The sequence below is a fragment of the Lissotriton helveticus genome, chromosome 6 (genome assembly GCF_964261635.1).
Source record: "Lissotriton helveticus chromosome 6, aLisHel1.1, whole genome shotgun sequence".
Classification (NCBI taxonomy): Eukaryota; Metazoa; Chordata; class Amphibia; order Caudata; family Salamandridae; genus Lissotriton; species Lissotriton helveticus.
Window position 1 is genome coordinate 1630978610 of NC_136067.1, and position 14900 is coordinate 1630993509.

At 41.6% G+C, this 14900-nt stretch overlaps 2 protein-coding genes across 7 annotated transcripts in view; one reads left to right on the top strand and one right to left on the bottom strand.

Moving 5' to 3' along the window:
* EHBP1 (EH domain binding protein 1) overlaps positions 1-1324 on the bottom strand; it is a 2232712-nt gene extending 2231388 nt beyond the window's left edge. For 4 of the 6 annotated variants that reach the window (XM_078649460.1, XM_078649459.1, XM_078649456.1 and 1 more), the window contains exon 1: positions 1013-1324. In XM_078649460.1, coding sequence (XP_078505586.1) covers positions 1013-1116 — 104 coding nt within the window. In that variant the 5' untranslated portion in view covers positions 1117-1324. The remainder of the gene's footprint in view (positions 1-1012) is intronic. The other 2 variants (XM_078649458.1, XM_078649455.1) reach the window with 1 other exon arrangement.
* A 3539-nt stretch (positions 1325-4863) lies between these two features.
* The window catches only part of LOC144762811 (uncharacterized), a 240806-nt gene continuing 230769 nt past the window's right edge, over positions 4864-14900 (top strand). Inside the window, exon 1 of the mRNA XM_078648094.1 lies at positions 4864-4905. Within this exon, the coding sequence (XP_078504220.1) occupies positions 4903-4905 (3 nt within the window). The 5' untranslated portion in view covers positions 4864-4902. The remainder of the gene's footprint in view (positions 4906-14900) is intronic.

The following is a 14900-nucleotide window of genomic DNA, read 5'->3' on the forward strand; positions in this document are numbered from 1 at the left end:
CTGGCTCACACACATTACATTCGATCAAATGTGTCGTTATGAGTTTATGCAATGGCATAATTTATCAGAGTAAATAAACCACATAAGGCACAATTTCTCACATGCACTCTATGTCACCCATCTTCTGAAGGAAAAACTGAATACCGGCCGGTAAATCTTGCTGCAGCACAACGTGGCCCGTTGCCCTACTGTACATGCCAAAGTAAACTGTAAAATACATATTTCCCTGAAGGTGGCAAGTTACAGGTACTCAGTAGAGAGACTGGCTGCACTCTTCCACCATGATACTTCGTGTGTTCACGATCTAGTAAAAGCAATTGACACTCAAACTGGAAATACTTCATCAAGAAAGGGAACGATTTGTTTACACTCATCCAGATTAGGGAACCCAAGGGAGGAGCATCACCTGCACGCGCCAATTGGAACAGCATCATGAAACAATTGAGCGAGAATTACCGGCATCCTTGAAAGTGGTAGTTTGATGAAAGGGGCATCAAAACCCCAGGACCCGTGCATCATCACCCCAGGCAGAGGACCACCCTAAGAGGTATTTACAAATGGGTGGGGGCAAAAGAATTCACAAGAAAGGTGAGCATCAGTCTCTCACGTAAAAATATTGGTGCTAGCAGATATCTGTTGGCCAGTGAAATGTAGTCCATATGAATGTTGGTCCCATATAAGAATGCCTGCATTTTCCAACCAGTTGGTAAGGTGGCCTCTGCCAGGGATGAGAGGATATATACGCTGTCATGCCCTACTCTGTACTAGGTGCAGTGTGTGAGGTTTCTCTCTGGCAGGTAATGGGATGGGTACCTTGCCGAAGATGATCGTGGACGCAATGTTCACACCTGTGAATCGCTCGCCAGCTACTGTGGCCTGGACAGTCCAGGGATGGGAATGCACAACGATGAGCATCCCGCCATGTATTGTCCGCCTCCTCCCAAGGGTGGCAACAGCCTACACAAGATAAGCATCAGTACGCAGGCCATTCCACCTCTTAAAAAACACTCACCATTTTTTGGTGCACTCCACCATCAGCTCCTGGTAAGATGCCACGAACTGGAACTTGGACGCGTGCTTGCCAACCCGCTGCAGCCTCTTCCAGACAGAAGCCATGATCCCGGTTTTGCAGGGCGGCAACGGAGATGAGAAACGTGAAAACTCTGGAACTACATGAGCAACAAGGCGTCAGGGCTGCCCAAGCTTAGGCGGGATCGGGTACAGAAACTGCTTGGTGGAGGGGCAGCTCCCGGTTCGAGCTGCTACGGGATGAGCATGCGCAGTTGTTCCTTCATGACTTTTCCCTTCAGCCCCGTGGCTCAGCAACCTAGCCGGTCCCGCTAGACGTCTCTACTAGCGTCATTGTTTACATAGACACCAAAGAAGGACTACAACGGCAAATCATCTGCAGCTCTCAAATAGTCGCGTGTGACGCCAGCTTCCACTTTCTAATTGCAATGTAAGTATAGATTCTAGGTCAACTAAACGTCCCTGGTTTATGATGTTGTAGAACTGAAGTTTTTTTTGTAGTTTTTGTCCTTGCATATAACACATATTGTTTATACGTATGTTACGAATTATCTAATCTATAATATTTTGATATATGCGAAGTGCCAATTTTACTCAAATATTTGTTTTCAAACTTGTCACAACATTAGGAAATGTACCAGATAATTGCCCTACTCAGCACCTTTCAAATGGAAGCTAACACATTTTAAGATGGCCGCTCTCACGTGTACATTCTCACTGGCGATTTTCGTCTCTTACCCCTTTTCTCTTTCAGACAATATTTTGACTGTTTCTAAATCCACGGTGTCCGGCCCGCCTCTTTCCAGGTCTGTTTTGGTAGAAGCGGCTTTTGGTTGGTCAGCTGTGGGGGCCACGGCTTAGGGCGTGTGCAGGGAGGGGTGGGATTTAGGAGCTGCGAATACATTTCGCTGTAGGGGTCTGATTGTGAGTCCTGACACCTTAAAAGTCCTCAAGTTTACTCTTTTACTGCCGCTTCTGTTGGTCTGTGCAAGGCAACGTTTCATTGCCACTGAGCGTGGTCTATGTTAAAAGTAACATTTAAACGGTTACAAATATGTGTGCGTGAGTACAACCAATACTTGCAACGGAACTAAGAAGGCAATTTGAAGCGATGTACAGGAAATATTGCACACGGAGTAGGTTTTTATTTATTTAATGCAGTTTTATATAGCGCAAACTTTACTCAAAGGTGTCAGAGCGCTTTACAAAAGAACCAGGTAAGTTAAATAAGGAACACAAGATACACTAAGCACTCTAACATGTTACATTAACATATATACAGTTACAAAGGTACACAAGAAAGTCTGAGCACGTTAATAAGTTTCATATATGCAGTCCCAAATCTAACTATTTGCATATTTATAAGGAAAAAAAATTGTCAGTGTTAGGTTAACAGCAGGAGTAAAATACATATTTACCAAGTTGACTTAATTTGAGTGCTAGATGAATGAAAGGGTAAAGAAATAAGTTGAATTATTCTAGGAAGTGCCTTTGGAGGAGGAGAGTTTTAAGATCAGTTTTGGAGATCCGGAAAGAGGTGGTCGTTCGGAGGGATGGAGGAAGTGAATTCTAGATTCTGGTTGCATTACCAGAGAAGGATTGAGCCAAAAATCTTTCCCTTTTGAAGGGACGAGGTTCAAGCAGTAGGTTTTCTGCATTGCGTGAAGGTCTAGAGCCTCCAGAGATTTTGAGTTTATTAGCCAGATAGCGTGGGGTGGAGGTGTGCAACAATTTGTGGGTGATACAGGCAGTCTTGTAAATTGAACTTGCTTCGATAGGAAGTCAGCGAAGAGACAACAGTAAGGGTGTGATATGATCATTTCTTTTAGCCCCATATACGAAGCGAGCTGCTGAGTGGAGGATGGATTTTAGAGGGGAAAGGTGGGATCTGGGGAGGCCAGCAAGGAGAGAGTTGCAGTAGTCCAATCTGGAAAGTACCAAAAATTGGACCAAGATTTTTAGGCCTTGTTCCGGAAAGAAGCGCCGAAGCCCCCAGAGAGGGCGCAGTTGGTAGCGTGTATTCTTGGCGATGGACTTGATATGGGACTGAAAGTTGAGCCTTGTGTTTAGGAGGACGCCTAGAGATTTGGCTCTGTCAACAATGATAGGTTTCTTGTTGGGAAAGTCCAGGTTGTTCATCCAAGATTGTATAGGAGGAGGAGATAGTGAGGTCGAGAGGAGGAGGAATTCTGTTTTGGAAGGATTCAGAATTAGTTGATGAGTTGACAGCCAGTGGTGGATGGAGTTGAGAGTGGTGTTGAGGATTGAAATGTCATGAGTGGAAGATACCTTTAGGTTGATTTGGGCATTATCTGCTTATAGGTGCTAATGGATCCCAGATTTCTCTAGGAGATTACCCAGCGGTTCAATGTAAAGGTTAAACAGTGTGGGTGCGAGGATCGAGCCTTGAGGGATGCCTTGTCCAACAGCCATTGAGGTGGAGAGAGAATTTGCTATTTTGATCATCTGGGATCTGGCTGAGAGGAATGATTTGAACCATTTGAGCACTGTACCTTCAAAACCCATTAAGCGTTCAGAAGAGTGTTGTGATTAACAGTGTCAAAGGCTGCGGATAAGTCCAGAAGGATCAGGAGGTGAATGTAATCAAGCACTTTGCCGATGTCATTAGCCCAATGGGAACTGTCAACTGTGCACCACAAAGGGAGGTGAGCGTCCTTCCTGGAATGCCATGACATGCTAACCTTCATAATTTTTTAACCGCTTTATTTGAGCAGTCTTCTGCCTGAAATTCCATCTGCTTCAATGTAAGTCTGTGGGGAAAATATAGTCCCCCAATTATTTTTTCGAAATCTCCCTCCCTTTTATTTCAAAATGTTGGCTTGTATGTGAATAGTAAGATGCAAATAGAAACATTGAACTCGGCGTAATTCATGTTCACTTATATGTGAAGGCAAGCTATATCACCTTATTGACTTAGATCGATTAACAATATTATCTTCTCCAGAACCTTGTAAATCTTTATTTTGTTGTTCACTCACATGACTGGTTGACGCACAACATTCAATGAGATAAGCTCATAATTATTGTCCTCATTGCTATTACACAAATTATTCACTTCACCGAGCTACACATGGTCTTCACCTTCATTCACATCACATTCATCAATCTTGTTATATACTGTATCTCAAACATTTTATATATGTGATTTTCTCAACTATCCTTTACAACTTAAGCTTGTTCACTAGTGAGTACAACTACATTACATTTACAAAACCAATGTTTATCTTCCAGCTCAACAGCATCTTCTTTTATGCTTTTACATGAGAACACATTCATATTTTTTTTTTAGCCACTGGGAGATTAAGTGATTTGCCCAGAATCACAGGATGTTCAGCATCATTGCCAAGACACAAACCCAGTGCCCCAGTGCTAGTTGCTGTTCGCTTTTACATTAACAGTGAACATACAATTTAACGGTCATATTGAATTTCAACATCCGACAAAGAGAACAAATTATACGAGAAGAAGGTATATTTACTTGTCGTTTACCTTTCACGTCGGTATTGTGTATTCAATTTTGTTAGTTAACATTTTTGGGGGAAGAATGACAATCTACAAGAAGGAATACCTCTGTGAACATTCCCTATTGACCTGCAATTGAACCACAATTGGGCAAACATTGTCTACACTTCAGTGTATTTGATTATTATTATCAGTATATTAACTTTAAAATTTGTGAGCTTTCAGTTACTGTTAGTTACTCAATTACATCTTATCTAATATATATTAGTATTATAAGTATGGAAGCTGCTGCTGAAATACCACCACCTCTATTTTTACAGCAACCTGGTGACCCTCCTATTGAGTGGAATGAATGGATAGAGATATTTGAGAACTATATAGAGGCATTAGATGGTAAGGATTTTAGTGCTTCAAGAAAAAAGCTTTATTGTTAAGTAATTTGGGGAAGGAAGGTCAACATGCTTTTACATTTTTACCTGCTGGTGTAGATGCTGAGGGAAGAGCAATCTCTAATGTTTATATGGAAGCAAAGCGAGGTTGAAGAAGCAATACGCTAAAGAAATAAATATAGTGATGTGTAGACATAAATTCTATACACAACCTCAGAGGAGTGATTAAACCATAGACCAATGTGTGACACGCCTACTTGAATTATCTCCTAACTGTCAATTTGGTGGTATGTGAGAAGAGATGATCAGAGATCAACTCAAAGTGCAGTGTCGTAATAAGAGAATGCAGGAAAGGTTAAAGGCTGCAAAGAATCCTACGATAGCAAATGCTATTGATATAGCTAAAGTGGTGAAACAGTCAAAGATATGCATGAAAGAGATGGAAAAAAGGAAAATACATCAGCGGTAACGTATGTAGGTCAAGATGAGATTGCTGCAGTGAATTCTAACAAAAATGGTGAGATGGGTGGAAAGAAGGGTTCATCTGTCCAAAAGTATAATAGTAATTCGGGTATAAGTTCAGATCATAACAAGGTACATGAGAGAATGTGTACTGAATGTGGTAGCACATATCACATTGCTGAATATAAAAGATGTTACGCTATTGACAAAGAATGCTGATGGGTTGTCTAGGTTACCTTTACCATGGGAAGAGGTGGATAAGTTGAGAGTTGAATCTTTTCAATGTGAAGGTGAAGTGGCTACAGTTGATGAATTAGCAGAATTGTTTAGTGGACCTATTAATAAGAGTCAGTGGAATGAGAGTATGTTGAAAGATGAAGAAGGTACAAATAAAATCTTGTGTGTGGATGAGAAAAATACAACAACTGATTTAGGAAGGAGGTCAAGACCCAAAGCTATGTTCTTGGTTTAAGGAAAAGAAACTGAATTAATGGTGGATTCAGGTTCATTTTGGACAATCATTCCTCAAGTAATGTTTAAACAGATTTGGCCGAATGAAAAATTACTTCCAAAAGATATTAATCCAGGAGGATATCAAGGGGAGAAATTTGACATAATTGGATACATGTTAGCTGATTTTTCTTTTCATGATAGATGCATAAAAGGCAAAGTATATGTGGCTCGTAGTGGACCACCAATATTAGGATGGGCACATCAGTATGATTTACACATAATCATAAAACCCAGAGCAACTCACCAAGTGATGGTAGTTGATGAAGTCACAACTGATACTATTGTTGAAGGAATTAATAATTATTAATAATTTATTCTCAGAAGAAATTGGCGAACTCAAAGCTTATGTCCATACAATATTACTTAAGCCTGATGCTGTTCCTATGCAACATAAGGTAAGAAAGGTTCCCATCATCGCAAGACAGGAGGTAACACGTATGCTTACTGAAATGGTTGAACAAGAGATTATAGAACAAATTGAAACCTCAAGTTGGATTTCACCAGTTGTGATCACGGGCAAACCTGATGGTAGTTACAGGTCCTGTGTGGACTTGCGCACACTTAATCAAAATATTGTGGTAGATAGTTATCCATTGCCAAATATAAATTAATTAAATTTGTCTTTAAAAGGGGGAAAACTGGACCTGCACAGCGCTTATCATCAAATCAAGTTACATTTTGATTCCAAACCATTAACGGCATTCATTACTATAGAAGGAATATTTCAGTTCACCAGAATGCCGTTTGATTTGGCATCTACTGCTGGGGTATTTCAAAGAATGATGGGTTCAGTTTTAAAAGACACAAAGAATGTTGTATACTTTCAAGATGATGTATTTGTATTTGGTGACACAAAAGAACACCATGACTTAGTTTTGAAAGGGGTACTGTGTAAAATGGACAATGCTGGGTTACCTCTTAAAAAAGAAAAATGTAAATTTGCTGTGGAGGAAGTGGAGTACCTAGGTTGTACCTTGTCTGTTGATGGGATTAAACCAAAACGTGATTTACTGGAAGCTATAGGGAAGGCTCCTGCTCCTTCAGAAAAAGACCAACTCAGGTCTTTCCTAGGTCTTATTGAATATTATGCCAAATTTGTGCATAATTTTGCGGAGAAAACAGAAAAAATTAAAATGCTTCTCAGAAAACGCTATAAGTTTGTGTGGTCAGATGAACAACAGATTGCTTTTGCTAAGATTAAAAGAAAAAATTTTGAAGAAAAAATTCTGACCCCATTTGATACTAAATTGAGATCAATTCCTACTGTGGACGCTAGTGCGGGTGGTATAGGAGCTGTGTTAGCACAAGTGCACATATCAGGAGTTAAAACTGTGGCTTTTGCTTCAAGATCGCTTACTAATTCTGGAAGGAATTACTCAGTGATATAAAGGGAAGCTTTAGCGGCAGCATGGGAGACTGAGTATTTTCGCATGTAGTTATGGGGTTTTCAATTTACATTACAGACAGACCATAAACCCTTTATCAAGATTTTATCTCCTGGTGGTGCAAGTAAAGGATCAGCAAAATTGGCTAGGTTAGCTGCTCGTTTTTAAGAATATTTATATAAGGTTGAATATATTGCAGGATGGAAGAATTGCCAAGCAGATGGGTTGTCTAGGTTACCTTTACCATGGGATGAGGTGGATAAGTGGCTACAGTTGATGAATTGGTAGAATTGTGTAGTGGAGCTATTGATAAAGTCAGTGGAATGAGAGCATGTTGAAAGATGAAGTTGGCAGACGTGAGAGTACACTTCCGATTGCTGTGAGACCCTTTGTGAAGGTTCTGGATGGATTATCCATCTTTGATAAAGAGGGGAATGTTATAATGGAAGATGATAAGTTTATTCCCCCACAAAATGTGAGATTTTCTTTGTTCAAATTGGCTCATTGAGGTCATATGGGTCAATCCCTCATGAAGAATAGGTTAAGGGAACATTTTTGGTAGCCTGCCATGGACCAACAGGTGTCTGATTGGGTTGAGAGATGTGTTGTGTGTATGGAGAGTGGGAAAAGGTTGAAGGTTGGTAACCAGTAGGATTTAGGTAAGATTGATGATCCGGGTCTACCCTGGCATACCGTGTGTTTAGATTTTATGGGTCCATTTATGAGTTTAAATGCAGAATTGAGGTTTGGTGTAGTCATGGTTGATGTTATGTCCAAATGGTTAATTGTGAAATTTGTAAAAGAGATCGCCCTAAGGAGTACTATTGGGATTTTATCTGAAATCTTCAGGGAAGTAGGTAATTCAGTTAAATTAATCACAGATAATGGCAGACAATTAATTTCTGCAGAAATGACTACGTATTTAAAATCTTGTGGAATTGTTCACACTAGAACATCGTTATACAACCCACAGGGAAATGGTGTTGTGGAATTGGCTAATCGCACGGTGAAAGGTGTCATTCAAATGGCAGTAGCAAACAGAGGTGATGTAGAGAGTATGGTCAACGATTTAGTGTGGGCATACCGCACAACTGAGAACACTGTTTCTGGAAAAGTTCCTTTTGTCGTCATGAGGGGGCGTCCTGCTAGCACTAAATTAATTCCGGCATGGATGAAAGATTGTATTGGCCTGGCTAATTTAGATCATGATAAATTGAGGGATAACAAAGTTCTTTTACATAAAGTGAACATAAAACCCATTGACTTAGTAAAATTTAAACCTGGTAGAATTAGTGCTGGGTTTACTAAATTTTGTGGTCCCTACAAAGTTAAAAATGTACACAGTAGACATGTCACTTTGTATAACGGTGAGAATTGGAATTTGAGAAGAGTTGCTCTTTAAAAAAAACGATGGTCAGGAGTTGAATGATAAAAGTGAAAGGGACAGCAATTTCAATCCATATTTTCTCACGAGTGATGATGAAGCTTGTAGTAGTTCGCCTACCGTTGTTGTAAAGGGTAGTGATACCATTACTAATAGATGCATGTCTCAGAGATCAAGATATCCACCCAGATATCTACAAGATTATGTTTGTGGGGATTATTGAAATGTATTAATGTATTTTGTATTGTTATTTAAAGGAGAGAGGATGTGTTGTATTCTTAGTTTTGCACAATGTGCAATATATGTTCTGGCACTTAAATGTTATGTTCTATCCATGGTTCTAGCATTGCTAGGTTCAATGTCATAGCTGTGTTCTGCTGCTGTCAGTTGTATGCTGGCTGCAGTGGGAACACCAACGTTATCTCTGCGCTTCTAATAAAGTGCTTCTCTTATGAATTATATCATGTGTGGAAGACTCTTTGGATTACTACATATTTTCTTAAATCTTATTGTTGTGTTCTTACTCCCGAGCCTTCCCAAACTTATCAGTAAATACATCTTCAAATTTCTCCAAAATGATATTTAATTTACTATGTGTCTGGTCAAAGAGCATTACAATGCTTGTGCTATGATCTTACCAGGCCCATTATGTTCTCTCCATCTTTTGCCATTAATACTTTGGTGTTAACCCCTCCACTGCGCCGCCGATTTTGCGGAAGTGCGGCACTTCCGCAAAACGGGCGGGGACGCGTCGGCCATTGGCCGACGGCAGGACCAGCGAGGTAGCGTTGCCGTCGGCCAATGGCCGACGGCAGCATGGAAGGGGTTAATAGAGCGACTCTTGAAATGTAAATTAGCCTCAAATTAGTCCAAGGTATCTCTATTATGTTCACCCAAAGCTATAGCTTCATTATCAGATATACACAACTCAAATACTTTCCAGGACTTGTTAATACATTTCTTCATCTAAGATGGTAACAAGCGAAATGGAGTCATCCATACTTTCAACATTTCTTCCCCCATCGCTAAGTCTCCAAAATTATCCACATTTTCTGGAAATATTCCCTGTCTCCTGTTCAGCATCCAGCATCAACACTACATTTGTCATGTGTTGACTTGTTTTTTCTGCGTCATCAGTCAAATAGTGCACCTTTGCATTCTTCTCAACGCTTTTCCACACCCTGTGAAAATGACCATTTTTTTAAACATTTCAAGCATTTTTTACCACCTGCTGAACATTGTGAGTAATTTCCAATGTGTGTTCTTGATCCACATCCATGAGAATTTACATTTGTTCTATCCATGTGCAGTCACTTCTGGCTACCCTTCCACTCATGATTATCTGATGACTCCCCCAAATAAAATTTTCTTTTTAATATAGTCTTTGGTTCGCTTCTTATTGCTATTGTTGACATAAACCATATTATTGCTTCCATTATATAATTACAATAATATCCCAAATTCTTGTGAACGGTGGTCCCGTTTGCCTATTCGCAGTCATTTCTGTTGTGCATTCTGTACTGAATAGTCCCTCCGTGCTTCCTAGCATGTTGGCGCCCTGTACTTGGAATCTACTTGTTGAGACTGTTGATTGGGTCTAAGGAGGTACTCTTGTTCGCAAATTAGATCTTTGTCTTTCAGTATGCACTGCTTGTGAAGGAGAAGTATGTACTTCAGTTTCCTCTGGTAATATGGATGGCTTGTTGCCCTGATAAAGGTATAGCCCTTTTAATGTGGCTGGCGTGAGTCCAACCAATCTGCTCGGTGTATTTCACTGCAGTGCTTGTAGTTCAAAGTATTTGAAAACACTCTCTCCACTGTGGCTATAGACAATGCCCCTCTGGGGGAAATTCTTCTTCATGTAAACCCAATCTACAGGCTACAAGTCATTGTCAGGCTCTATCAAGCTTTGATGCAGTGTGTTTTTGACCTGGCCATGCAGCAATGCTGATTTGTCAGGCCAACTCCATCCTGTCATGGGTCATCCTATCAGAAGGACGGTAAGCCCCTCACATTGGTGGTAGTATATTCCCCAAACGTGGGTCAACCTATATTCTTTAACACACTTACACCTGCTCTCTTGCATTCCCCTATGGCACCAGCACAGTGGTGCAGAGATTTTAACTGTGTCCCAGATCTGGCACGGAATAGATCCACCTCCCAGTTCAGGGGCACATCTCATATTAACACCAGACAGATGCAACAGTGAGCCCATAATTAGCAGGTGGAGGAACTGTGGCGAGGTCTGTACCCACTACATTGTGAATACTCACAATATTCGGATATGCATGAACTCCACTTGTTAGCAGGGAATTGATTCCTGCCTTTAAGGGGGTGAGTATTTGGCTCGGACACTCTCTGATCATTGCCCATTACCAGTGGCCTTTCAATGGCATTGGACCCCGCTGCCAATACCTACTTGGCGATTCCAACCACAAGCTCTGGCAGATGCACCATATTGGACTCGAATGGGTGAACAAATCACTCAATATTTCTCGGAGAATGAAGGCACAGACACTCATGTCGGGATTGAGTGGGATGCATTTACAGTAATGTTATGGGAGGACTGTATGTCTACACAATATGGTATAAAAGGAGATCTACAAGGGAAATACTTGAGTTTGAGGGGCGACTATGGGAGACAAAGCAGGCGTAGGATGTAGACTTGGATGGACTCCGCAGTTTGCAGGGTGTCTGAACTACGCATGGGTAAGCGTCTCATCGCTTATCTGCTTTTGACTACAGGGAATACACTAAACATCAACATGATCTGGGGGATAAAGCAAGTGGTTTAGGGGCCTGGTTTCATAAATTGGATCATCCCCATACTGTTATAGGTGCCATTTGTACATCCACCAGGACTGTTGTGAACTCCTAATTGGCCATTAATAAGGAGTTTGAAACGTACTATAGGACGCATTACCAATCACCTCCAGTTGTACATTCAGACGAAATTGTAGCGCACTTATTCCCCCTTGACATGCCCCTTCTTATACCACTTCTGAAGCCGCAGTTGGATGACCCCCTGACATTGGAGTAAGTTAATTTGTCCCTCAAGCAAATAGCTTGGGGAACCCCCCCGGCACAGATTGTCTACCGATAGAGTTTTATGCCATGTATTGGGACTTTCTCGCCCCTCGTCTCTTGGAGGTGTATAGTAAGGCCAAGGAACAAGAAAGACTCCCAAACAGGATGAGTGAAGCTTTGATCACTTTGCTCCCAGAATTCGGAAGAGACTCCCTAGAGGTAGCATTGTTTTGCCTCCTCTCATTACTTAATCTTGACTATAAAGTGCTGAGTAAGGTATTGGCCAATAGATTGACACCGAAGATAACATAACATGTGTATTTGTAAAGCGCATGTTCACCCCGAAGGGTGTCTTGGTGCTGAATAACAGATGTTTGTGGACACTCATTTTATCGACCTCAGGAGGATGAAAGGCTGAGTATACCCGCCAGAATTTGAACCTGTGGCCATGAAGTCAAACACAGTCCCCTACAGTGGATGAATTAGTTCACTAAGCCATCAGACCCGGATTGTACACACAGTAATCCACTCTGATCAGAATGGGTTAATCCCGGGCAGGAATATGCTCCTGAACATTTGCTGGTCATGGTTTGGGCACGTCAAACCAACACGCAGGGATGTATGGCCTCCCTCGATATAGAGAAGGCGTCCGACACCTTGGGTTGGAGTTACTTACAAGCGATGTTAGTGAAGCTAGGAGTGGGTCGGGATTTTTTTTAATGGATATGCGTTTTATATGAGCTTCCTGTTCCCAGGGTACGTACAGAGAAAATTATCTCTGATAGTTTCAGGATTTAAAGGGGCACTAAGCTGGGTTGCCCCATATATCCCCTGCTGTTCACCCTCGCCATGGAGCCACTGGTTTGTATGCTCCGCAAACACATGCACATCTGGGGCTAGTCCATGGGAGATCATCCAAACATAGTTTCCATGTACGTGGATGATACCCTGATTTATTTGCGGGTGGACCCCGCTATTTTGATACGAGACACATGATCTTCCACACCACTCCACAGGATGCCCCGTTGTTATAGAAGCATGATACACTCAAGTATCTGGGTTTACAAATATACCACTCTGAAAACGATATCATTGAGGGGAACCTGGGGAAGGCCTTGGCCTTGATTCAACAGTCACTACTTTCTGGACACAGCTACCCCTATCACCCATGGGGACAGTTTCTCTTGCTAAGATGTTGGTCCTCCTGCAACTCCTTTATTTATTTGCAGAACTCCGAGTGGTAATGAAGAGGCCATTCTTTTTAGACCGTTAACATGTGTTGGCATCATTGCTATGGGCAACTAAAAGACACAGAGTAAAATTAGAATAGTTATATGCTACACTGGAAGAAGGAGGGTTCGGTGCTCCCAAATATGAGCTGTATTATGCTGCTGCCTAACTTCAATGGCCACTCCATTGGCTGCTGGATGCAGCCAACCTGGAATGTCATTTGGTGGGTACTACCTTTAGGGACACCTCACCAATGGAGTGGCTCTCGACCTCTCCTTCACATGTGGCTATCACCAACACGTTATTGAAACTGGCTGTATGGAGTTGGAAGAAATGCATACTACGCTGCGCACGTGTACCACCGTATGCACCTAGTTTCACAGGGCAGACAGTTAAAGGGGATTTATCCAGTAGACCCTTGCATCACAGTTGGGTATGAGACCTGTGGAGATGTAATAGTGGATGGTAGATATTGCACTTTTGAGGAACTGATGGAAGGGGAGAACTAGGCAGAGGGCAGTTTTGTTTATACTCCGCCCTGAGAGGGTTGGCAGGGCTATTGTGGAGGTTGGATGGGAACCCAGATGGGCTATCTCACACATATATGGAGCATTATGGGATGACAGAGTGGATAAAGGGTTCCCAGTCCTTAAGGGTGTTGCATGGATTCTGCTCACACACAGAACGGTGCACAGAGACCCAGGACCTCAGTGAATTGTGGTGTACCAAAAAACTCACCTCAGTACCTAGAACCCCCTAACCGACTAGCATCAGTGTCTCATTAGCTCTTCTTCCAATAGCGATGGTACTAATGATTAGACAACCCAGAACATGCGACTTAGGATACACTCACGAATGGTGGGAATCAAGAACACCTTTTCATTATATTCTCCTACCAGTCCACAACATGGGTAGAAAGAGACACAATAAAGTTTAAAAGTATTTATTTTAACGACATGCTTTAAGATGCAGTATTTTTGCTAACATAAGCAGGCATATGATTAAAAATAATATGATCAGCATTGTTACAATTCCATAAAACACAAAGGGAGAAATCATATAATGATAGTGGAAACAGGTCCTATGGTGCCTTGTATGCCACCCTCTCTAGCTAGGAGCTATGTTTTATATAATATTAGAAGGTCTCTTAGGCTTGAATGGAACCCCATACCTCCAAGATCAGCAGGAGTGAATCACATCAGGATCTGCAAAAGCTCCCTCTCTCTGGAAGCAGATTTTCTCCAAGTGTCTAAATCATACATGCAGTGTGATATTAAAGACACCAGGATTTCAGCTAGCTGCAGCTGCATGCATGTTATGTCTAGAGCATGAGCCGATCAGCCCGAACAACACCTAACATTGTTATGATAACCTTGGAGGCTTCAGCTCTCACTGTGCAGACTACGGTCGATATGAAAGTCTAGGGAAGTTGAAAACAAACCATTCTCATGTGAAGAATTTTACGCAGCCTAAATTACAACAACAGTTACATGAAGTGTTGTGTGCAAAAGCAGCAAAAGGATAAAATGGCGTTTAAACTTCTAATAAGCCTATGCTAACATAGCCTTGATCAGAACACACACAGAAAGGGGGGCAATTTGGAACGCTGAGTTCAAGTTCGAGTGAGACAGAACAAAGTTCAAAATTTGCCAAACTGGACAATTGGGAGTAAAATTCCAAATTAGCAACCACAAAAAAATGTTTTCACTCAACACCAAACCGGGGCTGTATAGTGTCCAAAGCACAGAATGTGAACTAGAGTAAAAAATGAATGGAAAAAAGCATGAGCCCAAAACGCGTTTGAAGCCGAAACCACTTCAATCCAAAAGCGTATAGCACGGTATGTTGCAACTGCTTCCAAGAGGAAGTCATTGTTCTCATCCGAAAACATTTCAGCCATCCAATTCAATAATGGGAAGGAACACACATGTTTTTCGACAGCCGGAGCCTCTAGCACAATCAGAGGACAACTCGGGTGTTCTTCGAGATAACTGAGTG